At 43.5% G+C, this 24,112-nt stretch overlaps 1 protein-coding gene across 1 annotated transcript in view; it reads left to right on the top strand.

Annotated features, from left to right (window-relative positions):
* Positions 1 to 256: 256 nt before the first annotated feature.
* LOC309567266 (vomeronasal type-2 receptor 26-like) overlaps positions 257 to 24,112 on the top strand; it is a gene marked incomplete at both ends in the record, with an annotated part of 139,142 nt that continues 115,286 nt past the window's right edge. Inside the window, one exon of the mRNA XM_082272647.1 lies at positions 257 to 691. Coding sequence (XP_082128773.1) covers positions 257 to 691 — 435 coding nt within the window. The remainder of the gene's footprint in view (positions 692 to 24,112) is intronic.

The following is a 24,112-nucleotide window of genomic DNA, read 5'->3' on the forward strand; positions in this document are numbered from 1 at the left end:
AGCCTCTTGCAGACACCGGAGATCCTCAGGGACGTAACCGAGGAATTAAAATTCTATTTCCAAAACAAATGAAAATCCGGGGGGAGACATAGGCGTTCTCTGGGAGGCGCACAAAGTTGTGATTAGGGGTGTATTAATTAAACATGGTTTGAGAGTAAAAAAGGAGAGGAAGAAAAGACTAGAAACATTATTTACATCTCTATATGAGTTGGAGGGTGTACATAAAAAAAATCAGACACCAAAAAGTGAGACAGAAATGGCGGACATAAGAAAAGAGATCACTGACCTGTTAGGGTACAGAGCAAAAGCCTCATTACAAAAAAGCCGTAAAATAGGATACGAATCAGGAGACAAATGTGGGAAATTACTAGCTAACTTGGTAAAAGAGATGAAACTGACCACATATATCCCCCAAATACTCTCATCTAAAGGTAATAAGATATCGTTACCCAGACAGATTGCCCAGGAATTTGGAGATTATTATTCCAGCCTATATAACTTAACAGTTAACTCAACAACTTTAACAGAAATGGAAGAATATGTGGCCTCAGCTGACATACCAAAATTATCAGAGGAAGCCTGCAGGGAATTGGACTCACCTATAGAATTGATGGAAATACAACAAGCTTTGAACATGATGAAGACTGGAGGGGCGCCGGGGCCTGACGGCTTTACCCTCCAGTATTATAAGGTATTTTTCCCGATAGTAGGCCCGTATTTATTAAAATTATTTAATGGAGTAGGGCGAGACTCAATGTTTTGCAGAGACACGCTGAGAGCACATATTACGGTACTTCCTAAAGAAGATAAAGACTTAATGTTATGTGGGAGTTACAGGCCAATATCCCTCCTCAACACAGACTTAAAACTTTTTACGAAGATATTAGCAGCCCGTCTGAACCAACACATACAATCATTGATACACTTGGACCAGGTGGGTTTTATAAATAATAGAGAGGGGAGAGATAATACCACTAAAGTATTGGACTTATTGATGGAAATAGATAGATCTCAAATACCGTGTGTGTTTTTAGGCACCGACGCAGAAAAAGCATTTGACCGAGTGAACTGGGAATTTATGAGAGTAACACTTAAACAGATTGGGCTGGGCGAGATAATGATACAGAGAATCCTATCTATATATACGGACCCAACAGCTCAAGTGAAGGTAAATGGGATTCTATGGGACCCTTTCAATATTAAAAATGGTACGAGACAGGGATGTCCCCTATCCCCTATCCTTTTTATACTGTCCCTGGAACCATTCTTATGTAGAATAAGACAAAATTTGAATATTCAAGGGGTTCGGATGGGAAAGGAACAGTATAAAATCTCGGCGTACGCAGACGATTTGATATTTACATTAACAAATCCGCTAATATCACTACCCAATTTAATAAGGGAATTTGAACAATATGAGGCCATATCAAATTTAAAGATAAAGTCAGAAGCGATGGGGATAAGATTGCCTAGTAAGGCTCTCCAAATATTGAAACAAAACTTTAAATTTAAATGGGCAGATAAAGCAATAAAATATCTGGGTACATATATACCGGCCAAACCGGATTTGGTATATGAATTGAATTTTAAACCTCTCTTGACTATAATTCGCTCTAAATTGGAAAAATGGAAGACGGGCTTATTCTCTTGGTTAGGGAGATGTAATCTTATTAAGATGTCTATACTACCCAGATTCTTATACTTACTTCAGACATTGCCAGTAAAGATTCCAATAGGGTACTTTAAACAGATAAATTCAATGTTCATAAAATTTATATGGGCAAATAAGAAGCCGAGGATAGCAAGACAGTTACTTATTTTGCCAAAAAAATATGGAGGAGCAGCGATACCAGACATCCGTAAATATTACTATGCCTCACATGTTAGGAGGCAAATAGACTGGTGTCGCCATGGGGATACAAAGTTATGGGTGAAAATAGAACAAACTAACACAAATGTACCATTATCTAGGGCACTTTGGTGCTTTGAGAGTTTACCGGCAGAATTAAAAACACACCAATTAATCGGGACAACTTTAAGAATATGCTCACAAATATGCTTTCAAAACGACCTTACCTCGTATGACTCACCACTATACCCCATAATAGGGAACCCGAAATTTATGATGGGAATGGAAGCACAACCATTCAGGAATTTAGACAAATCGGGATATTATCAAGCATCCCATTTCGTGAGAAATAATAAATGGCCGACAATGGAGATATTAATGGAGGAGGAAGGGGAATTTAGACTCCCCTTCTGGAATGCCCTTTAACTTTCTCATTTTTTGGGATCGATTCCCAACCCACAGAAATACAATCGTCAGCTTACAATGTTGGAGGAATACTGTAGTGTATCAGAGAATATATCCCATATGTTGGCAAAAATATATTCCTTGATAAATACTCCTAAAGCAGGATATCAACTAGCTTATATTGATAGATGGGAAAGGGAGCTATCTTGTGCCTTCACCACTGAGCAAAGACAACAGATGATTAATCTTGCTTTTAAGTCATCTATATGTACTAAATTTCAGGAATTGAATTTTAAAATCCTGACAAGGTGGTATTATACACCATATATATTACATAAAATAGCAAGATCTAACTCGGACAGATGTTGGAGATGCTCAGTGGAAGAGGGCACATTATTACATATTTTTTGGTCATGCCCTAAATTAATAGATTATTGGGGGAAGGTGAGAGAAATAATGCAAAAATTTTCAGAATTTGAGATCCCAGAAAACCCGGGGTTCTTTCTTTTACAACTGAGTGGGATACCAGGAAAGAAATATAGGGGATCTTTACTATGCCATATGGCAAATGCAGCCAGAGCCTGTATCCCTCTTGGGTGGAAAAAACAGGAACCCTCAACAATCAAATGATGGATAGGCAAAATAGAAGAAATAAATAGAATGGAGGATCTGGTTCTGACAGGCCAACATAAGAGGGAAAAATACTTAGAAACATGGGGAGCCTGGAATAGGTTCTTAGTATTGAATCAGGGGATTGAAAGGTCGGAACAGGACACACCCGACGGGAGAATGCCAATATGGAGGATAAAGGAGGAGGAAGCTTAGGATGGGGAGAGAGGAAAATTTGAAGGAAAGGATTAAATTTTTTTTTTTGTTTGTTTGTTCGTTGCTGGGGGTTGATTTGTGATATAAAAGCAGGGAGGGAGGTGAATTGTAAATTAGTAGTAGGATGATTAGAAGACGCAAGAATTAGAAGTGAGAGGGGAATATTGATCAAACTGTTATGATGTCCTTATGTCTTTTTGTTATGATGAAATTTGTTATCCCACCCGAAAACTTCAATAAAAATTACATTTGAAAAAAAATAAAATAAATAAAAACGATCATTTTTAAAAACATTTTTTTCATTGCTACATGTTCCCCAGGTCAGTACCCGGAACCCAATACACTTTTTTGGGGCAATAACTTGCATTTAAGCCTTCAAAATTAGGTTGTTTGAGGATCGAGTCCCATAGACTTCAATGGGGTTCGTTTGTTCGAACAAACTTTTCCTCTGTTCGCGGTGTTCATGTGCGAACCGAACTGGGGGGTGTTCTGCTCATCACTACTCATCATAACTAATCCCCCTCCCTTGTCGGCTGGCCTAATGATAACATCTTTTCTATGTTCAATTTTTTCAAATCCTTTTTTAATTCAATGGGGATGGGGCACTTTTTTGATCTTCAACTTCTCTAAATCATCAATTTTCAAATTCCTAAAAACTTTCAAATACTTGTTATCAATATTTAACAACTTCAGCCCCGTAAGGTTTTACCCCCTTATTGACCAGGCCATTTTTTGCAATTCGGCACTGCCTAAATTTAATGGAAATCTGCACTGTTGTGCAACGCTGTACCCAAATTGAATTGATGTCCATTTTTCCCCCACAAATAGAGCTTTCTTTTGGTGGTATTTGATCACCTGTACGATTTTTAGATTTTGCGCTATAAACAAAAGAAGAGCGACAATTTTGAAAAAAACGCCATTTTTTTTACTTTCTGCTATAAAACATTCCCAATAAAAAACATTTTAAAATTGAATTTTTTTTATCAGTTTAGGCCAATTATCTTTGGTAAAAAAAAAAAAATCCCAAAAAGCGTATTTTATTTGGTTTGCGCAAATGTTATAGCATTTACAAACTACTGGATAGATTTTTGGACTTTTTATTTATTTATTAGTAATGGCAGCGATCAGCGATTTTTAGTGGGACTGCGACATTGCGGCAGATAGATCGGACACCTAACTGACATTTTTGACACTTTTTGGGGACCAGTGACATTAATACAGTAATCGGTGCTAAATAATATGCACTGTTACTGTATAAATGACAATGGCAGGGAAGGGGTTAATACTGGGGGTAATCAAAGGGGTTAAATGTATGCCTAAAGTGCTTACTCACTGTGGGAGGGGAATGGTTCTGTGACAGGCACAGAGAGATCGCAGTTTCAGCTTAGTTGAAACCTCTGATCTCTCCCTGCCTGTCTGACAGAAGATCCGCCTGCTTTGTTTACATAAGCAGGCGGGTCTTCTCTCGGTTTCTTCGACGATCGTGGGAGGGCAGCGGCAATCACCGCTGCTCCTCCTATGGCCCGCCTCCCACTGTGTCTAAATACAGAGGGTTTGCGGCTCCGGCGGCGTGCGCGGCGTCAAAACCACTTGCACTCAGTCACGTAGTACTACATGACTGAGCGCAGCCGAGCCACCCTGCCGCAGTATATCTGTGGCGGGCGGTTGGCAAGTGTTTAATAGATTAAACACTGATTTGTTTCTGGGGCTAGAGTGGTTAGAGGTTACTGGGGGTCTGGTGTCAGGTTTGGACAAGAAGTACTTTTTCTGATTGAATGTGCACATGAACTTCTGAACATGCACATAGCTGTCAGACTTGTTTAGATTTTTGAGTACTTGAATCCCTTATCTAAAATTTTTAGTTCCTCTTTGTCCAATACCTTTCCACTAATATCGTAGATACCCTTACCTATTGGTATTTTCTTTTTTTGTTCCCTTCTCCCTGCTCTCCTCCCTCTCTTTCTCTTCTTTTTGCCCCAAAAGGACTTCCATCTAATCCCTGATTCATCCTCATAATGGGTGGATTCTCTAAAAAACCTTGTGTTGATGGGATAATTGTGTTAAAGGAATAAATATATTGTGAGTGGGGATGTTATACACATCCTGTCCTTGATTGCGATCATAAAAATTGCTCTCCGGGGCAGGATGGGTTTCTGTGTAAATGTCTCTCTGATAACTCCCTCTCTGATTTCTCTGGTGATCGTTCCAAGCGGGAGTAAATGGCTGATGTTCCCATTGATAGTTCCCCCTCCCTCTTGGTGTGCCCCTGAAAGGTCCACCCCTGCCCGGTCTTCTTCCTCTCCAATTACTCCGAGGTGGAAAGGGGAGAGGAGGGTGGGGGAATCTACCATTAACAACTGTTGGTTCATTTTTAAGGGGGTTGGGGTCCCCGGACCAAAGGAGTGGGTGTGTCAAAAGAATTATCTCTGGGTGGCAAACTTTCCCTAGAGGGTATCTGAATTTCTTCTTTACCATTTTTTCCATTTATACACCTCATTGCTCTTGAAATCATTACTGTCCCTAACTAGAAAAAAAGGAGGAATTGGGGGGAGCAATAGGGGGCGTTGGGACTTTAAGTGAGGTCAGTCATGTTAGTGAATATCGAAAACGATATAGAATATCAAAAATATTGGTATATTATTTAATGAGTATTTCATAAAGGGTACAAAAATATAAATAGACATACACAGATCAAGAACTGTACATGCAATACATAAATTCATATAAATACATTTTCCATAAATTCAATAAATTAATAACATTTGGGTCAGCATATTATATATATAAACAACATGTAATCAGTCTTCAATTGATCTGGCTTCATATCTTCTAGGCTCTACGCGTTTCGTGGCTCACGGCCACTCATCAGGAGCTGAATAAAATTGTGATCACTAACATGACTTCGTTTTCGATATTCACTAACATGACTGACCTCACTTAAAGTCCCAACGCCCCCTATTGCTCCCCCCAATTCCTCCTTTTTTTCATATGTATATCAGGGATGGAGGTCTAGTCATTATTACACCATAAGATCATGTCCCTTTTTTATCCTAATCTGTCCCTAACTAGAGTTGAGCGGACACCTGGATGTCCGTGTTCGGCGGGTTCGGCTGAACTTGAAAAAAAATGTCCGGGTCCGTGTCCCGGACTTTTTCCGAACTTTACCCGGACACCGAACCCCATTGAAGTCAATGGGGACCCGAACTTTCAGGCACTAAAATGGCTCTAAAAAACCAATGGAAAGGGCTAGAGTGCTGCAAATGGCAGCAAAATGTAGTTAAGAAAGATCATGGCAAGTGCTCTGCAAACAAATGTGGATAAGGAAATAACTTATAACAACAAAAATACAGAAAAATAAAACAATTTTCTTCATCTGTGAAGGACTAGGCCCATATGGAGTAGGAGGGAGGTTGAGGTGGCGGTGGATGTGGCGGTGTAGGTGGAAGCGGCGGTGGAGGGGGACGAGGTAGCCAACACTGCTTTTTTTTAGTTATTTTAAATTAGGGTACACCCCAAAATAGTGAGAAAGATCAAAAATATAACAATGGCTGGGAAAGGTCGGTATCCATCTCTATTCTGCACAAGGTACAGAAAAGTCCTGTGGGATCCATGCCTGGTTCATTTTAATGAACGTGAGCTTGTCCACATTATCTCTGGACAGGCGGCTGCGCTTGTCTGTGATAACGCCCCCAGCCGTGCTAAATACACGTTCAGATAATACACTGGCTGCAGGGCACGCCAGCACCTCCAAGGCGTAAAGGGCAAGCTCAGGCCATGAGCCCAATTTGGAGACCCAGAAGTTGAAGGGGGCAGACCCGTCATTCACTACATGTAGGCGTGTGCACACATACTGCTCCACCATGTTGGTGAAATGCTGCCTCCTGCTAAGACGTTCCATATGAGCTGCTGGTGCTGCTGTTTGTTGTGGCGTGCTGACAAAGCTTTTCCACATTTCGGCCATGCTAACCCTGCCTTCTGAGGTGCTGGCGGTGCCCTGGTTGCGTTGGCGACCTCTTCCTCCTCCTCCTCTGCCTTGGCCTTGTGCTTCCAATGTGGCCCCGCTGTCAGGTGGGAATGCCAGCAGCATTGCGTCTACCAGCGCGCGCTTGTACTCCCGCATCTTGCGATCATGCTCCAGTGAGTGAATTAAGGACGGGACATTGTCCTTGTAACGGGGATCCAGCAGTGTGGCCACCCAGTAATCAGTACAAGTTAGAATGTGGGCAACTCGGCGGTCGTTGTGGAGACACTGCAGCATGTAATCGCTCATGTGTGCCAGGCTGCCCAGAGGCAACGAAAGGCTGTCCTCTGTGGGAGGTGTATCGTCTGTGTCCTCTGTATCCCCCCAGCCACACACCAGTGATGGCCATGAGCTGGCCTGGGTGCCACCCTGCTGTGAACATGGTTCCGTCTCCTCCTCCATCTCCTCCTCCTCATCCTCCTCATCCTCCAGAACTGTGCCCCTGCTTGACAATTGTGTACCTGGCATTTGTGGGTGCAGGAACCCACCCTCGGAGCCACTTGTGAATGACTGCCCTGAAAGCCTTGGAAATGATCCCTCTTCCTCCTCCTCCTCCTGTGCCACATCCTCTTCCATCATTTCCCGAATCGTTTTTTGAAGGAGGCATAAAAGTGGGATAGTTAAGCTGACAATGGCGTCATCGGCACTGGCCATGTTGGTGGAGTACTCAAATCAGCGCAACAAGGCACACAGGTATCGCATGGAGGCCCAGTTATTGGTGGTGAAGTGGTGCTGTTCCGCAGAGCAACTCACGCGCGCGTGCTGCAGCTGAAACTCCACTATGGCCTGCTGCTGTTTGCACAGTCTTTCCAGCATGTGCAAGGTGGAGTTCCACCTTGTGGGCACGTCACATATGAGGCGGTGAGCGGGAAGGCTGAAGTTACACTGCAGCGCTGACAGGCGAGCAGCAGCAGGGTGAGAACGCCGAAAGTGCGCACAGACGGCCCGCACTTTCTGCAGCAGCTCTGACATATCGGGGTAATTTTTAAGGAACCTCTGCACCACCAAATTCAGCACCTGCGCCAGGCAAGGGATGTGCGTGAAACCGGCTAGGCCCAGAGCTGCTATGAGATTTTGCCCGTTATCGCACACCACCAGGCCGGGCTTGAGGCTCGCTGGCAGCAACCACTCATTTGTCTGCTGTTCCATGCTCCTCCACAACTCTTGTGCGGTGTGTGGTTTTCCCCCAAACAGGCAAGTTTTAAAACTGCCTGCTGTCGTTTTCCCCTGGCTGTGCTGAAGTTGGTGGTGAAGGTGTTACGCTGACTAGATGAGGAGGCGGTAGAGGATGAGGAAGCGGAGTAGGAGGAGTTAGGAACAGGAGGCAAACTGAAGTGCCCTGCAATCCTCGGTGGTGAAAGGACATGCGCCAAATTGCTATCCGCCTCAGGCCCAGCTGCCACTGCATTTACCCAGCGTGCCGTTAGGGAGATATAACGCCCCTGACCGTGCTTACTGGTCCATGTATCAGTAGTTAGGTGGACCATGCCACAGATGGCGTTGCGCAGTGCTCACCTGATTTTTTCCCCCACTTGGTTGTGCAGGGAAGGAATGGCTTGCCTGCAAATGTAGTGGCGGCTGGGCACGACATACTGTGGGACAGCCACCGACATAAGGCTCTTTAAACTGTGCGTCTCCACCAGACGGAATGACAGCATTTCAAAGGCCAAGAATTTTAAAAATGCTGGCATTCAGGGCCAGGGATCGCGGGTGGGTAGGGGGGTACTTCCTCTTCCTCTGAAGTGTTTGGGAGATGGAAAGCTGAACACTTCCACGGGACATTGTGGAGATGGTTGGTGACCCAGATGGTGGTGTTGCTGACAGATCCTCTGTTTGTGGGGTGGCAGGTGCCGGTATCACTACAGAGGTGGATGAATAGGCCGAGACTGCAGCAGAAGAGAAAGCAGGAGGAGCCAGAGACCTTTCTTGGTTTCGAAGGTGTCTACTCCACTGCAGCTCGTGCTTTGCACTTAGATGCCTGATCATGCAGGTTGTGCTCAGGTTGAGAAGGTTTATGCCTCGCTTCAGGCTCTGATTGCACAGGGTGCAAACCACTCATGTCCTGTCATCAACACATTGTCTGAAGAACTTCAACGCTAGAGTAGTGTCTAGGGCACGGCCGCTCCGCTTCTGCACCCTGCTCCCTCTTTTGCTGTGCAACCACCGCCTCTTCCTCCAAACTATTCAGGTCACCTGCGTGACCTTCATTCCATGTGGGGTCGAGGACCTCATCGTCCTCCACATCATCTTCCACCCAGTCTTCACCCCTGCCCTCCTTGTCGGTTGGCACCTGCGTTCCGTCATCATCAGAGACTTGCTGCGATGGTCCTTCCATTTACTCATCTTGAGAAATAAGTGGTTGGGCATCACTGCACTCAATCTCTTCCACTTCTTGGGCAGGGCTAGGTGGATGGCCCTGGGAAACCCTGCTGACAGAGTCATCAAAAAGAAGAAGAGACTGCTGCATGACTTGGGGCTCAGACTGCTTGCCTGATTTGCAAGGGGGTGAGGTGAAAGACGGTTGGACATCGGCTGCAGGTGCCAACTCTGACCTTTCTGCAGTAGACTGGGTGGGAGACAATGTGAAGGAATTGGAGGCACTGTCAGCAACCCAATCTACTATCGCCTGTACTTGTTCTTGCCTCAACAATTTTAGAGGCGCATGATGCCCTACCAAATACTGCTGCAGGTTCTGTCGACTACTTACACTTGAGGAAGGTGTTTCACTTGTGCGTGTAGCTGGCACAGATCGACCATGTCCTCTCCTTGCAACAGGAGCTCTACCAGCAGCACCACGACCCAGGCCATGGCCCCTATTTGACGTTCTCCTCATATTTCTGTAATTTATGATCTTGCCCTAGAAAGGTGTTTATTGAATAGCGGAACAAAACAACAACAGTATCGCACGGGTGTATCTCACAGTCAAATATGCAAACTATGCCGCAATTTATTTTTTTTTACTCCAAAAGGGTGTATATTGAATAGCGGAATAATAAAAAACAGTATACAAATACAACGGGTGTATCTCACAGTCAAATATGCAAAGTATGCCGCAATTTAATTTTTTTCACCCCAAAAGGGTGTATATTGAATAGAGGAATAGAAAAAAGTATATAAAACGGTGTATATCACACGTACAAACACAGACTAGGCCCCGATTACAATTTTTTGTACCCTAAAGGCAGGATGAGGATGAGGAAGAGGAGTAGGAGGAGTTCGGAACAGGAGGCAAACTGAAGCGCCCTGCAATCCTCGGCGGTGGAAGATGCGCCAAAAAAATTTGAAGGGTGTATCTCACACATACCGATACAGACTATGCCGCAGTTTAATTTTTTTCACCCCAAAAGGGTGTATATTGAATAGCGGAATAGAAAAAAAGTGTATAAAATGGTGTATCTCACACGTACAAATACAGACTAGGCCCCGATTACAATTTTATGTAACCTAAAGGCAGGATGAGGAAGAGGAGTAGGAGGAGTTTGGAACAGGAGGCAAAGTGAAGCGCCCTGCAATCCTCGGCGGTGGAAGATGTGCCAAAAAAATTTGAAAGGTGTATCTCACACGTACCGATACAGACTATGCTGCAATTTAATTTTTTTTTTACCCCAAAAGGGTGTAGATTGAATAGCGGAATAGAAAAAAGTATATAAAACTGTGTATCTCACACGTACAAACACAGACTAGGCCCCGATTACAATTTTTTGTACCCTAAAGGCAGGATGAGGATGAGGATGAGGAGTAGGAGGAATTCGGAACAGGAGGCAAAGTGAAGCACCCTGCAATCCTCGGCGGTGGAAGATGCGCCCAAAAAATTTGAAAGGTGTATCTCACACGTACCGATACAGACTATGCCGCAATTTAATTTTTTTTTACCCCAAAAGGGTGTAGATTGAATAGCGGAATAGAAAATAGTACTGTATATAAAATGGTGTATCTCACACGTACAAACCCAGACTAGGCCCCGATTACAATTTTTTGTACCCTAAAGGCAGGATGCGGATGAGGAGTAGGAGGAGTTCGGAACAGGAGGCAAACTGAAGCACCCTGCAATCCTCGGCGGTGGAAGATGCGCCCAAAAAATTTAAAAGGTGTATCTCACACGTACCGATACAGACTATGCCGCAATTTAATTTTTTTTACCCCAAAAGGGTGTATATTGAATAGAGGAATAGAAAAAAGTCTATAAAAAGGTGTATCTCAGACGTACAAACACAGACTATGCCGCAATTAAATTTTTTTTACCCCAAAAGGGTGTATATTGAATAGCGGAATAGAAAAAAATGTATAAAACGGTGTATCTCACACGTACAAACACAGACTAGGCCCCGATTACAATTTTTTGTACCCTAAAGGCAGGGTGAGGATGAGGAGTAGGAGGAGTTCGGAACAGGAGGCAAACTGAAGTGCCCTGCAATCCTCGGTGGTGGAAGATGCGCCCAAAATATTTGAAAGGTGTATCTCACACGTACCGATACAGACTATGCCATAATTTAATTTTTTTTTACCCCAAAAGGGTGTATATTGAATAGCGGAATAGAAAATAGTATATAAAATTGGTGATTTTTTAATAGCACATGTGAACACAGCAGTGTCTTATGTTTTATGTCACGGTCAGCAGCAGGCTATGAAGGGGAAAAAAAATCCCCCTTTAAATTTGTAATTTTTAAATAGCAGATTACTACAGACTATGCTGCAATTTAATTTTTTTTACCCCAAAAGGGTGTAGATTGAATAGCGGAATATAAAATAGTATATAAAAAGATGTATCTCACACGTACAAACCCAGACTAGGCCACGATTACAATTTTTTGTACCCTAAAGGTAGGATGAGGAGTAGGAGGAGTTCAGAACAGGAGGCAAACTGAAGCACCCTGCAATCCTCAGCGGTGGAAACATAGAAACATAGAATGTGTCGGCAGATAAGAACCATTTGGCCCATCTAGACTGCCCAATATATCTGAATCCTATGACTAGTCCCTGGCCCTATCTTATATGAAGGATAGCCTTATGCCTATCCCATGCATGCTTAAACTCCTTCACTGTATTTGCAGCTACCGCTTCTGCAGGAAGGTTATTCCATGCATCCACTACTCTCTCAGTAAAGTAATACTTTCTCATATTACTTTTAAACCTTTGCCCCTCTAATTTAAAACTGTGTCCTCTTGTGGTAGTTTTTCTTCTTTTAAATATGCTTTCCTCCTTTACCGATTTGATTCCCTTTATGTATTTAAAAGTTTCTATCATATCCCCTCTGTCTCTTCTTTCTTCCAAGCTATACATGTTAAGGTCCTTTAACCTTTCCTGGTAAGTTTTTTCCTGCAATCCATGTACTAGTTTAGTAGCTCTTCTCTGAACTCTCTCTAGAGTATCTATATCCTTCTGGAGATATGGCCTCCAGTACTGCGCACAATACTCCAAGTGAGGTCTCACCAGTGTTCTGTACAGCGGCATAAGCACTTCTCTCTTTCTACTGCTTATACCTCTCCCTATACATCCAAGCATTCTGCCGGCATTTCGTGCTGCTCTATTCCATTGTCTTCCCACCTTTAAGTCTTCTGAAATAATTACTCCTAAATCCCTTTCCTCAGATACTGAGGTCAGGACTGTGTCAAATATTCTATATTCTGCCCTTGGGTTTTTACGCCCCAGGTGCATTATCTTGCACTTATCCACATTAAATTTCAGTTGCCAGAGTTCTGACCATTATTCTAGTTTTCCTAAATCCTTTTCCATTTGGCGTTTCCCTCCAGGAACATCAACCCTGTTACATATCTTTGTGTCATCAGCAAAAAGACAAACCTTACCATCGAGGCCTTTTGCAATATCACTTATGAAGATATGAAACAAAATTGGTCCCAGTACAGATCCCTGAGGTACCCCACTGGTAACATGACCTTGTTCTGAATGTTCTCCATTGACTACAACCCTCTGTTGTCTGTCACTCAGCCACTGCCTAATCCACTCAACAATATGGCAGTCCATGCTCAATGACTGCAGTTTATTGATAAGTCTTCTATGTGGGACAGTGTCAAAAGCCTTACTAAAATCTAGATATGCAATGTCTACTGCACCTCCCCCATCTATTATTTTAGTCACCCAGTCAAAAAAATCTATAAGATTTGTTTGACATGATCTCCCTGAAGTAAACCCATGTTGTTTTTCATCTTGCAATCCATGGGATTTAAGATGTTCCACAATCCTATCATTTAATAGGGTTTCCATTAATTTGCCTACTATTGATGTCAGACTCACTGGTCTATAGTTGCTCGATTCCTCCCTACTACCTTTCTTGTGAATGGGCACGACATTTGCCAATTTCCAATCTTCCGGGACAACTCCTGTTACTAATGATTGGTTAAATAAATCTGTTAATGGTTTTGCCAGCTCACCACTAAGCTCTTTTAATAATTTTGGGTGTATCTCATCAGGACCCTGTGACTTATTTGTCTTCACTTTAGACAGATGGAAGATGCGCCCAAAAAATTTGAAAGGTGTATCTCACACGTACCGATACAGACTATGCTGCAATTACATTTTTTTCACCCCAAAAGGGTGTATATTGAATAGCGGAATAGAAAAAAGTATATAAAATTGGTGATTTTTTAATAGCATATGTGAACACAGCAGTGTCTTATGTTTTATGTCACAGTCAGAAGCAGGCTATGAAGGGGAAAAAAAAATTCCCCTTTAAATTTGTAATTTTTGAATAGCAGATTAGTACAGACCATACCGCAATTTATTTATTTTTACCCCAAAAGGGTGTATATTGAATAGCGGAATAGAAAAAAAGTATATAAAATTGGTGACTTTTCAATAGCACATGTGAACACAGCAGAGTCTTATGTTTTATGTCCCGGTCAGAAGCAGGCTATGAAGGGGAAAAAAAAAAATCCCCTTTAACTTTGTAATTTTTAAATAGCAGATTAGAACAGCAATCTGTAGTAAAATATAGCTGAACGCTGCACACAACAGACTGATAAAAATATATTTTTTTCTCCCTCCTCCTCCTCCTCCTCAGTGGGCTCAAGTGAGGGCAAAAAGATTGTTCACTCCACCACCCCCCACACAGCAAAATCTATGTAGATCGCTAACGGACGATTGTTCTGTCCTGTGTCTCCTATCTGTCCCTGCCTACTCTCTCAAGCCTGTCCCTAAAATGCTCAAATATCTTTCCCTGCCTACACTCAGACCTGTCCCTGCATTCTTTTCGGGCACAATGTTGTTTTTCCCTGTCTGTAGCAGCAGCCAGCACCGTTATGTGTGCTCTTTCCCTACACTACAGCAGACTGACGCACCGCGCTGTGTCTCTCGAGCTTATAAAGATCTGGGTCACATGCTTCAGCTGGCCAATCACAGCCATGCCATTAGTAGGCATGGCTGTGATGGCTTCTATGGCACACCAGTTAAACGCTTGTTGATTGGCTGTTGAAAGCCCGCCATTAAAAGCGCGCCATTACATACAAAACAGGAAATAAAATTACCGAACACGGATTTTAAACCCGAACATACAGTAAAGTTTTCGGGTCCGTGTCCGGGTAGCAAAAATCCAATTATCCGGTACGAACCCGAATAATACAGTCCGTGTTCGCTCAACACTATCCCTAACACATTTTTTCTTTTTCTTTTCCTGAATTTCTTTATCAAGTATTTAAATTTGTTTTTGAGTTTTCCTGATATTTTTATAAATTCCAGTGAATTCTTTTGTGATTCAATCTTGTCCCTAATTTCTTTAATCTGATTCTCTATTAATTTGAGTTTCCTCTGTTTCCGTGTGAGTAAGAAAAAGAAGAGCTAATTTCCTTTGCTATTAAAAAAGATGTACCATTCACTCAGTGAGTCTACATCATCCATACCATCATTGGGTGGAACATCCCATCTCAAATGCCTGGGAATTAGGCCATTGGCTATATAATGCTCAAGGGACACTACATCCCACTACGCTCTAATTTTCTTATCCATTAAAAATCCCAATTTTTTAAAATTATGGGCAATTTCATCACTCCTTCCCTTATTTTTATCACCAGAAAAAATTTCATCTATCTTAACTTCTCTAGTTTCCAAAAATTGGAAAATATCCATGGTTGCCACTAATTTAAATGGTAAAATGTTAACCACTTGCCGACCACCGCAAGTACATATACTGCGGCAGTCTGGCGCTCCTGGGCAAAGCGACGTACCGGTACGTCGCTCGCCCACGAGCCTCTAGGGGGTGAGCGCACACCGCCGCTCGTTCCCTGACATCCCCGTGCGAGTGACCGGCGGCTCCGATGTCCACCAGCCACTCACGATCTCCCGCTGGAGAGGGAGAAAGGCAAGCGGCTAATGTAAACAAAGCCGCCTGTCATTCTCCCTGGTGTAACTGCAGAGACTACACGATCCTGCTATGTAGGATCGTATGTCTCTGTGGTTACATCACAAGCCACGCCCTTTGACAGTTAGAATCACGCTCCTAGGGACACACTTAACCCCTTGATCACTAATAAAGTTAACCCTTTCCCTGCCAGTGTAATTTTTACAGTAACAGTGCATATTTTTAGCACTGATTACTGTAGTAATGTCACTGGTACCCCCAAAAATGTCAAAAATGTCAGTCAGGGGTCTGATCTGTCTGCTGCAATGTCGCAGTCCCGCAAAAAAAAAATTGCAGATCGCCGCCATTACTAGTTTAAAAAAAAACAATAAAAATGACATAAATCTTTCCCTAGTTAGGAAACGCAAAAACGTTTGCGCAAACCAATCAAAATATGCTAATTGCAATTTTTTTTTTTACCAAAAATATGTAGCAGAAAACAAATTGGCCTAAAATTTTAAAAAGTTTTGATGTTTACATTTTTTTTTTGGGGGGGGGGGGGGATTTCATATAAAAAATGTGAAAAATATTGTTATTTTTTCAAAATTGTCGCTCTTTTTTTGTTTATAGCGCAAAAAGTAAAAATCGCATAGGTGATCAAATACCATCAAAAGAAAGCTCTGTTTGTGGGAAAAAAAGAACTTCAATTTCATTTGTGTACAGTGTCGCACGACCGTGCAATTGTCCGTTAAAGTCACGCAATGCCGAATCACAAAATAGGTCTTTCAGCAGCTAAATCCTCCGCGGCTTAAGTGGTTAAACAATCTCAAACTGTAAAAAATCAGTGTAACCAACAGTTAAATAGAAATAAAATCCTGAAAGAACACGAAGTAAAAATCTCCTGAGGGAAAACTGAGGCTGCAACCACTAATAAGTCCCCGTTCACACTGGGGCGACCTGTGAGGCGACCTGGTCGCCTCACAGGTTGCCGTAGGTCGCCTTCCATAGGGAAGCTGCGGACCCGTTCTAAGTCGGAGCGACACAAGTCGCTCCAACTTAGAAAAAGGGTCCGGAGCTTCTTTGGGGCGACCCGGAGCAACCGTCATAGACTTCAATGTTATGAAGTCCGTGCCGGCCGCTCCGAGGTCGCCCCGGGAAGTAGCGTCGCTGCTATGGCAACGGGCCTAAAGGTTCCACTGCATAAATAAATCAACAGAGATAATACAACATTGCTGCGCCAAAGTGAAACTAATGCATGAATAAAAATAAATACGTGTAAAAATTAAATAATACCACAACAATACTATGCCAAAGTGAATCTAGTGCAAACAATGAAATCACTGATAATAATAAAAAAAAAAATATATATATATATATATACAGTATATATATATATATATATATATATATATATATATATATATATATATATATATATATTGTAAAAAAGTTGATAAATATAATTGTGCTAATATTACGAGGTGCAAATACCATAAAAATCAACTAAAATAACATTGCGATAAAAACTGTTTAAAATGTCCTTAACCACTTGCCGACCGCCGCAAGTAGATTTACTGCGGTGGTCAGCCCCTCACAGGCAAAGTGACGTAAATAAACATCACTAGACTGCGAGGCTCTGGGGAGCGAGCGCGCGCCGCCGCCGGCGCGCTCCCGCTCCCGCGCGGTCACGGGCCCCCCCGCGGTCACGGGCCCCCCCGCGCGTGTGACCGGCGGACCCGATGTCCGCCGCTCACTCTGCGATCGGCGGGGGAGAGGGAGAAAGTCAGGCAGCTTGTGTAAACAAGCTGCCTGTCATTCTCCCCTGTGTAGAGACACCGATCATACGGTTCTACTATGTAGGACCGTTGATCAGTGTAACTACAGCTCAACAGACAGCCAATCACAGTTAGAATCACGCCCCTAGGGACACACACAGCCCCTCCCTCTCAAATAAAGTTAACCCCTTCACTGCCAGTGTATTTTCACAGTAACAGTGCATATATATAGCACTAATTACTGTAGAAATGTCACTGGTAACCCCAAAAGTGTCAAAAATGTCAGTCAAGGGTCCGATCTGTCCGCCGCAATGTCGCAGTACCGCAAAAAAAAAATTGCAGATCGCCGCCATTACGCGTTAAAAAAAAAACAACAAAAATGACAAAAATCTTTCCCTTTGTTAGTAAACGCAATAACTTTTGCGCAATCAAATCAAAATACGCTTTTTGCGATTTTTTTTTTTTACCAAACATAGGTAGCATAAAACAAATTGGCCAAAAATTTTAAAAAATTTTGATTTTTACTTTTTTTTTTGGGGAAATTCATATAAAAAATGTGAAAAATATTGTTATTTTTGCAAAATTTACGCTCTTTTTTTGTTTATAGCGCGTGATCAAAAAATTGCACAGGTGATCAAATACCACCAAAAGAAAGCTCTATTTGTGGGGAAAAAAGGACGTCAAATTCGTTTAGGTACAGTGTCGCATGACCGCGCAATTGTCTGTTAAAGTCACGCAGTGCCGAATCGCAAAATACCCCTTGGTCGTTTAGCAGCCAAATCCTCCGGGGCTTAAGTGGTTAAAGTGCAGAAAAGTGAAAAAATGACATTCAGTGCTGAATGAATAAAGTGCTGGTGCTCTCCTCCACCTGAAGAAATGGCCACTCACCTCCCACTCTGACGCCTGTGTTACCAGCAGGTCAGAACTAGCAGTTCCCCTCAGGGGATATAAGCGATCCGGTCTTGAGCAAGAGTATCTGCGAGGATTTGGTTCAGGGACCACCTACAGCAAAGACCCAATTTTTGGCACCTGTATAGCTCATGCAATTTCAAATTTGTATGGAATTCTTACCAGCAGGTCCCGTTCCTGCACCCAGCAAGAGTAACTGCGAGGCCTTGGTTACGGTGTTCAGGCACCACCAGCAGCAAAAGCCCAATTTTTGGCACCTGTATAGCTCATGCAATTGCAAGTTTGTATGGAATTCTTACCAGCAAATCCCATTCCTGCACCAAGCAAGAGTAACTGCGAGGGCTTGGTTATGGTGTTCAGGCACCGCCAACAGCAAAGGCCCAATTTTTGGCACCTGTATAGCACATGCAATTTCAAATTTGCATGGAATTCTTACCAGCAGGTCCCATTCCTGCACCCAGCAAGATTAACTGCGAGGGCTTGGTTACGGTGTTCAGGCACCACCAACAGCAAAGGCCCAATTTTTGACACCTGAATGACAAGTACATGCGATTTCAAATTTGTATGTAATTCTTACCAGCAGGTCCCGTTCCTGCACCCAGCAAGAGTAACTGTGAGGGGTTGAGGTGCTCAGGCACCACCAACAACCTAGGCCGAATTTCAGTTTCAGTTCCTGACGATACTAATCTTCCAGGTCCCCATCATTCCAACCAGTTTGGAAAGCCGCCACCCAACATTGGCCAGGTCAGGTGACAGCACAGTGCCCCCACTAGATCACTGATAAGAACACATACAACACTTGATCTTTGCCAATTTTAAATTAGTATGGAGTTTTTACCAGCAGGGCCTGTTCCTTCGCCCAGCAAGAGTAACTGCGAGGAGTTGCATTGTTCAGACTCCACCAACACCCAAGGCCCAATTTTTCTGCACCTCTATGACAAGTGACAAATACATACGATTTCAAATTTGTATGGAATTCTTACCAGCAGGTCCCATTCCTGCGCCCAGCAAGAGTAACTGTGATGGGTTGCGGTGTTCAGGCACCACCAACAAGCAAGGCCCAATTTTTCTGCACCTGTATGGCAAATAGGGCTGTGCATCTTCACCTACCTCACAATTCAATTCGATTACGATTATTAGGGTCACGATTCGATACGATTCGATTCTGCGATGCATCACGATGCATCATAATTACTGCCCACTGCCCATGCCCAGCCCACTGCCCAATGGTTTTCAAAACTTTATAAAAAAAAAAAAAAAAACAATCAAGCAGTCACAAATTAGAGAATCATTTTTATTTTCATTTGCTTTTAAAAGACACTTCCTTGGACCCTGGCATGGCCTGCAAGCCCTGCACAGTGCACTGCAAACTTATAGGAGGTCTCCTCAGGGATGTGATAAATACCGTATTTATCCGCGTATAACACGCACCTAAATTTTAGGAGAGAACTTTCAGGAAAAAAGCTGAAATTTAAAATAAACAGCTTTGAACTCAGAACATTTTTTTAAATCAAATGCAGTCTCACCAGTGCCCACAAATTCAGCCTTCTCATCAGCACAGTGCCCACAAATGCAGCCTCCTCATCAGTGCAGTGCCCACGAATTCAGCCTTCTCATCAGCGCAGTGCCCACAAATGCAGCCTTGCCAGCGCAGTGTCCATCATTGCAGCCTCGCCAGCGCAGTATCCATCATTGTAGCCTTGCCAGCGCAGTGCCCATTCTTGCAGCCTCACCAGCGCAGTGCCCATACGTGCAGCCTCGCCAGCGCTGTGCCCATACTTGCAACCTCGCCATAGCTGTGCCCATACTTGCAGCCTCGCCATCGCTGTGCCCATAGTTGCAGCCTCGCCAGCGCTATGCCCATAGTTGCAGCCTCGCCAGCGCTATGCCCGTAATTGCAGCCTCGCCAGCGCTATGCCCATAGTTGCAGCCTCGCCAGCGCTATGCCCATAATTGCAGCCCCGCCAGCGCTATGCCCGTAATTGCATCCTCGCCAGCGCCAATTACACTATGTGAATCACTTTTTTGAAAGTCCAGGAAGCAGCGCTGTGAGGTAGAAGGGGCGGGCGGGGCCGAGGAGACGGAAGGACGCACGCGCGTTCATCGGAAGTCCCGGCGCCTATGATAGACGTCGGCATAGGAGGCGGGACTTCCGATGACAGTGCGTCCTTCCTTCTCCTCGGCCCCGCCCGCCCCCTTCTACCTCACGGCGCTGCTTCCTGGACTTTTTTTTTTCATATCGGCGTATAACACGCACTGCTGCTTTTTCCTCCATTTTTAGGAGGAAAAAGTGTGTGTTATACGCCGATAAATACGGTACATGGCGGTATATGGAGGTCTCCTCAGGGATATCCAGGATGTGATATATACATCGCGGTATATGGGGGTCTCCTCAGGCATGTGATATAATACATGGTGGTGTAACACCACCATGTATTATATCACATCCCTGAGGAGACCCCCATACACCGCCATGTATATATCACATCCCTGAGGAGACCCCCCATACACCGCCATATATATATTTATATATCTATAAATATATATATATATATATATATATATATCACATCCCTGAGGAGACCCCCATTTATATATCACATCCTGGATATCCCTGAGGAGACCTCGCTTCACCACTGGTGTATGGAGGTCTCCTCAGGGATATCAGGGATGTTATATATATTATATACATGGCTTTGGATGGGGGTCTCCTCAGGGATAGACTGATGAGGCTCCTTCAAATAGGGATTATGGATCCATAAAACTCTGAAAATTGTCATACATGGCACTTTTATGTGTTCTAACTCTAGACACAGTCACAATATTTTCTTGATAAATTCTCCTTGTACACATTGTGCTGGGAAGCAGGAAGATTATTCCTAGAAATCATCTTTATTGGTTACATTTGGTCTAGTACTAATATTTTACTGTTTATCCGTTTGCAAGGAAAGCACAAGAAATTAAAAATAATGCATTTTTTTTGTAAGAAGTATTGTGTGCTTTTAAAGGGAATCCAGCGTACTTTTATTGAGTCTTTGTGCTTTCCCTGTACAGTACACAACAGTGATGAGAAAGGATATGGAAGGGGTACAGTAAAACGGGATGGAGTATAGACAGGGAGGTACAGTATACAGGGATGGGGACAGGTATGGTGGCGGGGTACAGTATACAGGGATGGGGACAGGTATGGTGGCGGGGTACAGTATACAGGGATGGGGACAGGTATGGTGGCGGGGTACAGTATACAGGGATGGGGACAGGTATGGTGGTGGATACAGGAGGTGACGGTATATGGGAGTATATGTATACAGTGAAGGGTATATACAGAACAGTATATAGAGGATATGTTTATAGATCAGTGTATATGGAGAAAATGTATATAGATTAGTATACTGAGGAGATTAGAAGATATGTATACAGTGAAGGGTAAATGCAGAGGAATATATATGTATCACAGTATATTGAGGATATGTATACTATACAGTGACATTGTGCTGTGACCATGCCGGATAGTCCGGCTCCCCCTGTCCGCCCCCTCACCTGGCTCTGCCGCTTCTCCTCGGACGAGGCCTCCTCATCCTCCACCGTCCCATCTCCGGCTGGGAAGGCCGTGGCCGCTCCAAACCCTCCCGGGGACAGAGCGCTGATAGCTCTGCTCTCCTCCTCTCCCGCAAGGAGCTCCATGTTCCACAAGCCAGCCGCCGCCGCCGCCACTCTCATCAAGCCCCACCCCTGGAACTGACGTCATTAGAAATCGATTTTGCAGTCACCCCAAATCGATGCAGAATCACGAAGGGTCGCATCGCAATGCATCGATTCCGCGATTATATTCCGCAGGTGTAATGGCAAGCACATGTGATTTGAAATTTGTATGTATATTTGTATATGACATTTTTTGCTTTAGAAATGTCAGTATTGCCGCAGCAGGCTACATACATCATAGAGATGCACTACTTTACAGGCACATTCAGGGGACCCCCCAGGCACAATATTTAAAGGAATTTTTCATTTTTATACTTTCACTTTAAGCCTCATTAAAATCAGTAAATCGGTGCTCCTTTAAAAAGGATTGTTTTTAAAAACCTTTTTTTTTCATTGCTACATGTTCCCCAGGTCAGGACCCGGACCCCCATGCACTTTTTTGGGGCAATTACTTGCATTTAAGCCTTAAAAATGAGGCTGTTTGATTTTTGAGGTTCGAGACCCATAGACTTCAATGGGGTTTGTTTATTTGAACAAACTTTTCCTCTGTTCGCGGTGTTCTGGTACGAACCGAACTGGGGGGTATTTGGCAAATTTTCTCAAAAGTCCGCGAACCGCAAGTTCGCGGCGGACCCCATTGACTTTAATGGGAGGCGAACTTTAAAAACCTTTAGGTCATATTTGCAGCCACAAAAGACGTACTAGCCGTGCACAAATAGTCCCAGCACATGGACAACGTCATAACAGAAGTATTGCATTTGGAAAAGTTGCCCTAACTTTATTTTATTTTTTTTACAGCAAACATTTTTTTTTTGCATAAATCAGCCAGAACTGACAGCAGCCAGAAAATACATGTCAAATACATATAGGGTCCATTCACACATCTGTAAAATGGGTCCGCATCCATTCATCAATTTGGCGGAACCTTTACAGACCCATTGATTTTTAATTCCAGTCTGAAAAAATAGGCATTCACAGGATACAGAAGTAAGTGTCGGCCATTCCTGGCCCCAAAAATTAGCCCACATGGGTTTACCTGACAGCTAAGAACGTTGTATTCTGTGGCTGAAGGTACATTAGGCATTCACAGAAAACAGAAGTAAGTGTCGGCCAGTGTAGGCCCCAAAAATTAGCCCACATGAGTTTACCTGACAGCTAAGAATGTTGTATTCTGTGGCTGAAGGTACATAAGGCATTCACAGGATAGAGAAGTAAGTGTCGGCCATGAAAGGCCCCAAAAATTAGCCCACATGGGTTTACCTGACAGCTAAGAATGTTGTATTCTGTGGCTGAAGGTACATTAGGCATTCACAGGATACAGAAGTAAGTGTCGGCCAGTATAGGCCCCAAAAATTAGCCCACATGGGTTTACCTGACAGCTAAAAATGTTGTATTCTGTGGCTGAAGGTACATTAGGCATTCACAGGATAGAGAAGTAAGTGTCGGCCATGAAAGGCCCCAAAAATTAGCCCACATGGGTTTACCTGACAGCTAAGAATGTTGTATTCTGTGGCTGAAGGTACATTAGGCATTCACAGGATACAGAAGTAAGTGTCGGCCAGTATAGGCCCCAAAAATTAGCCCACATGGGTTTACCTGACAGCTAAGAATGTTGTATTCTGTGGCTGAAGGTACATTAGGCATTCACAGGATACAGAAGTAAGTGTCGGCCATTATTGGCCCCAAAAATTAGCCCACATGGGTTTACCTGACAGCTAAGAATGTAGTATTTGATGGCTGGAGGTACATTAGGCATTTACAGGTAACAGAAGAAAAGTGTCGGCCAGTATAGGCCCCAAAAATTAGCCCACATTGGTTTACCTGACAGCAAAGAAAGTTGTATTATGTTGCTGGAAGTGCATTAGGCATTTACAGAAAAAAGAATTGTCGACCCTGAAAGGCCCCAAAAATTTGGCATTCCATGGACATGAAATGCCTTTTATGCCGCTGTATTTAGCGAAGACAAGTACCAGGAATTGTTGTGGGTTGATGGCGGTCTGGCAGATATTTGTGGCCTGGCATGAAGAATTTTAATGAAACATGGTCTACTGGTCACATGTGTTGAATTCCTCAGAGATCCATGCCTCATTCATTTTTATAAATGTGAGCATGAGCTAGGTGAGTGCGCTTATCAGCCACGATCCACTCTGATGTGCTGAACGTCCTTTCGGACAGGACACTGGATGGGGGGCAAGCCAACATTTCCATTGCAAATTGTGCAAGCTCTGGCCAGACGTCAAGCCTGCCCACCCAGTAGTCCAGGGGTTCATCACTCCTCAGAGCATCCACATCGACCGTTAACCTGATGTAGTCGGACACCTGTCTGTCTAGGCGTT

Source organism: Pelophylax lessonae (genome assembly GCF_965119305.1).
Source record: "Pelophylax lessonae genome assembly, chromosome: 1".
Classification (NCBI taxonomy): domain Eukaryota; kingdom Metazoa; phylum Chordata; class Amphibia; order Anura; family Ranidae; genus Pelophylax; species Pelophylax lessonae.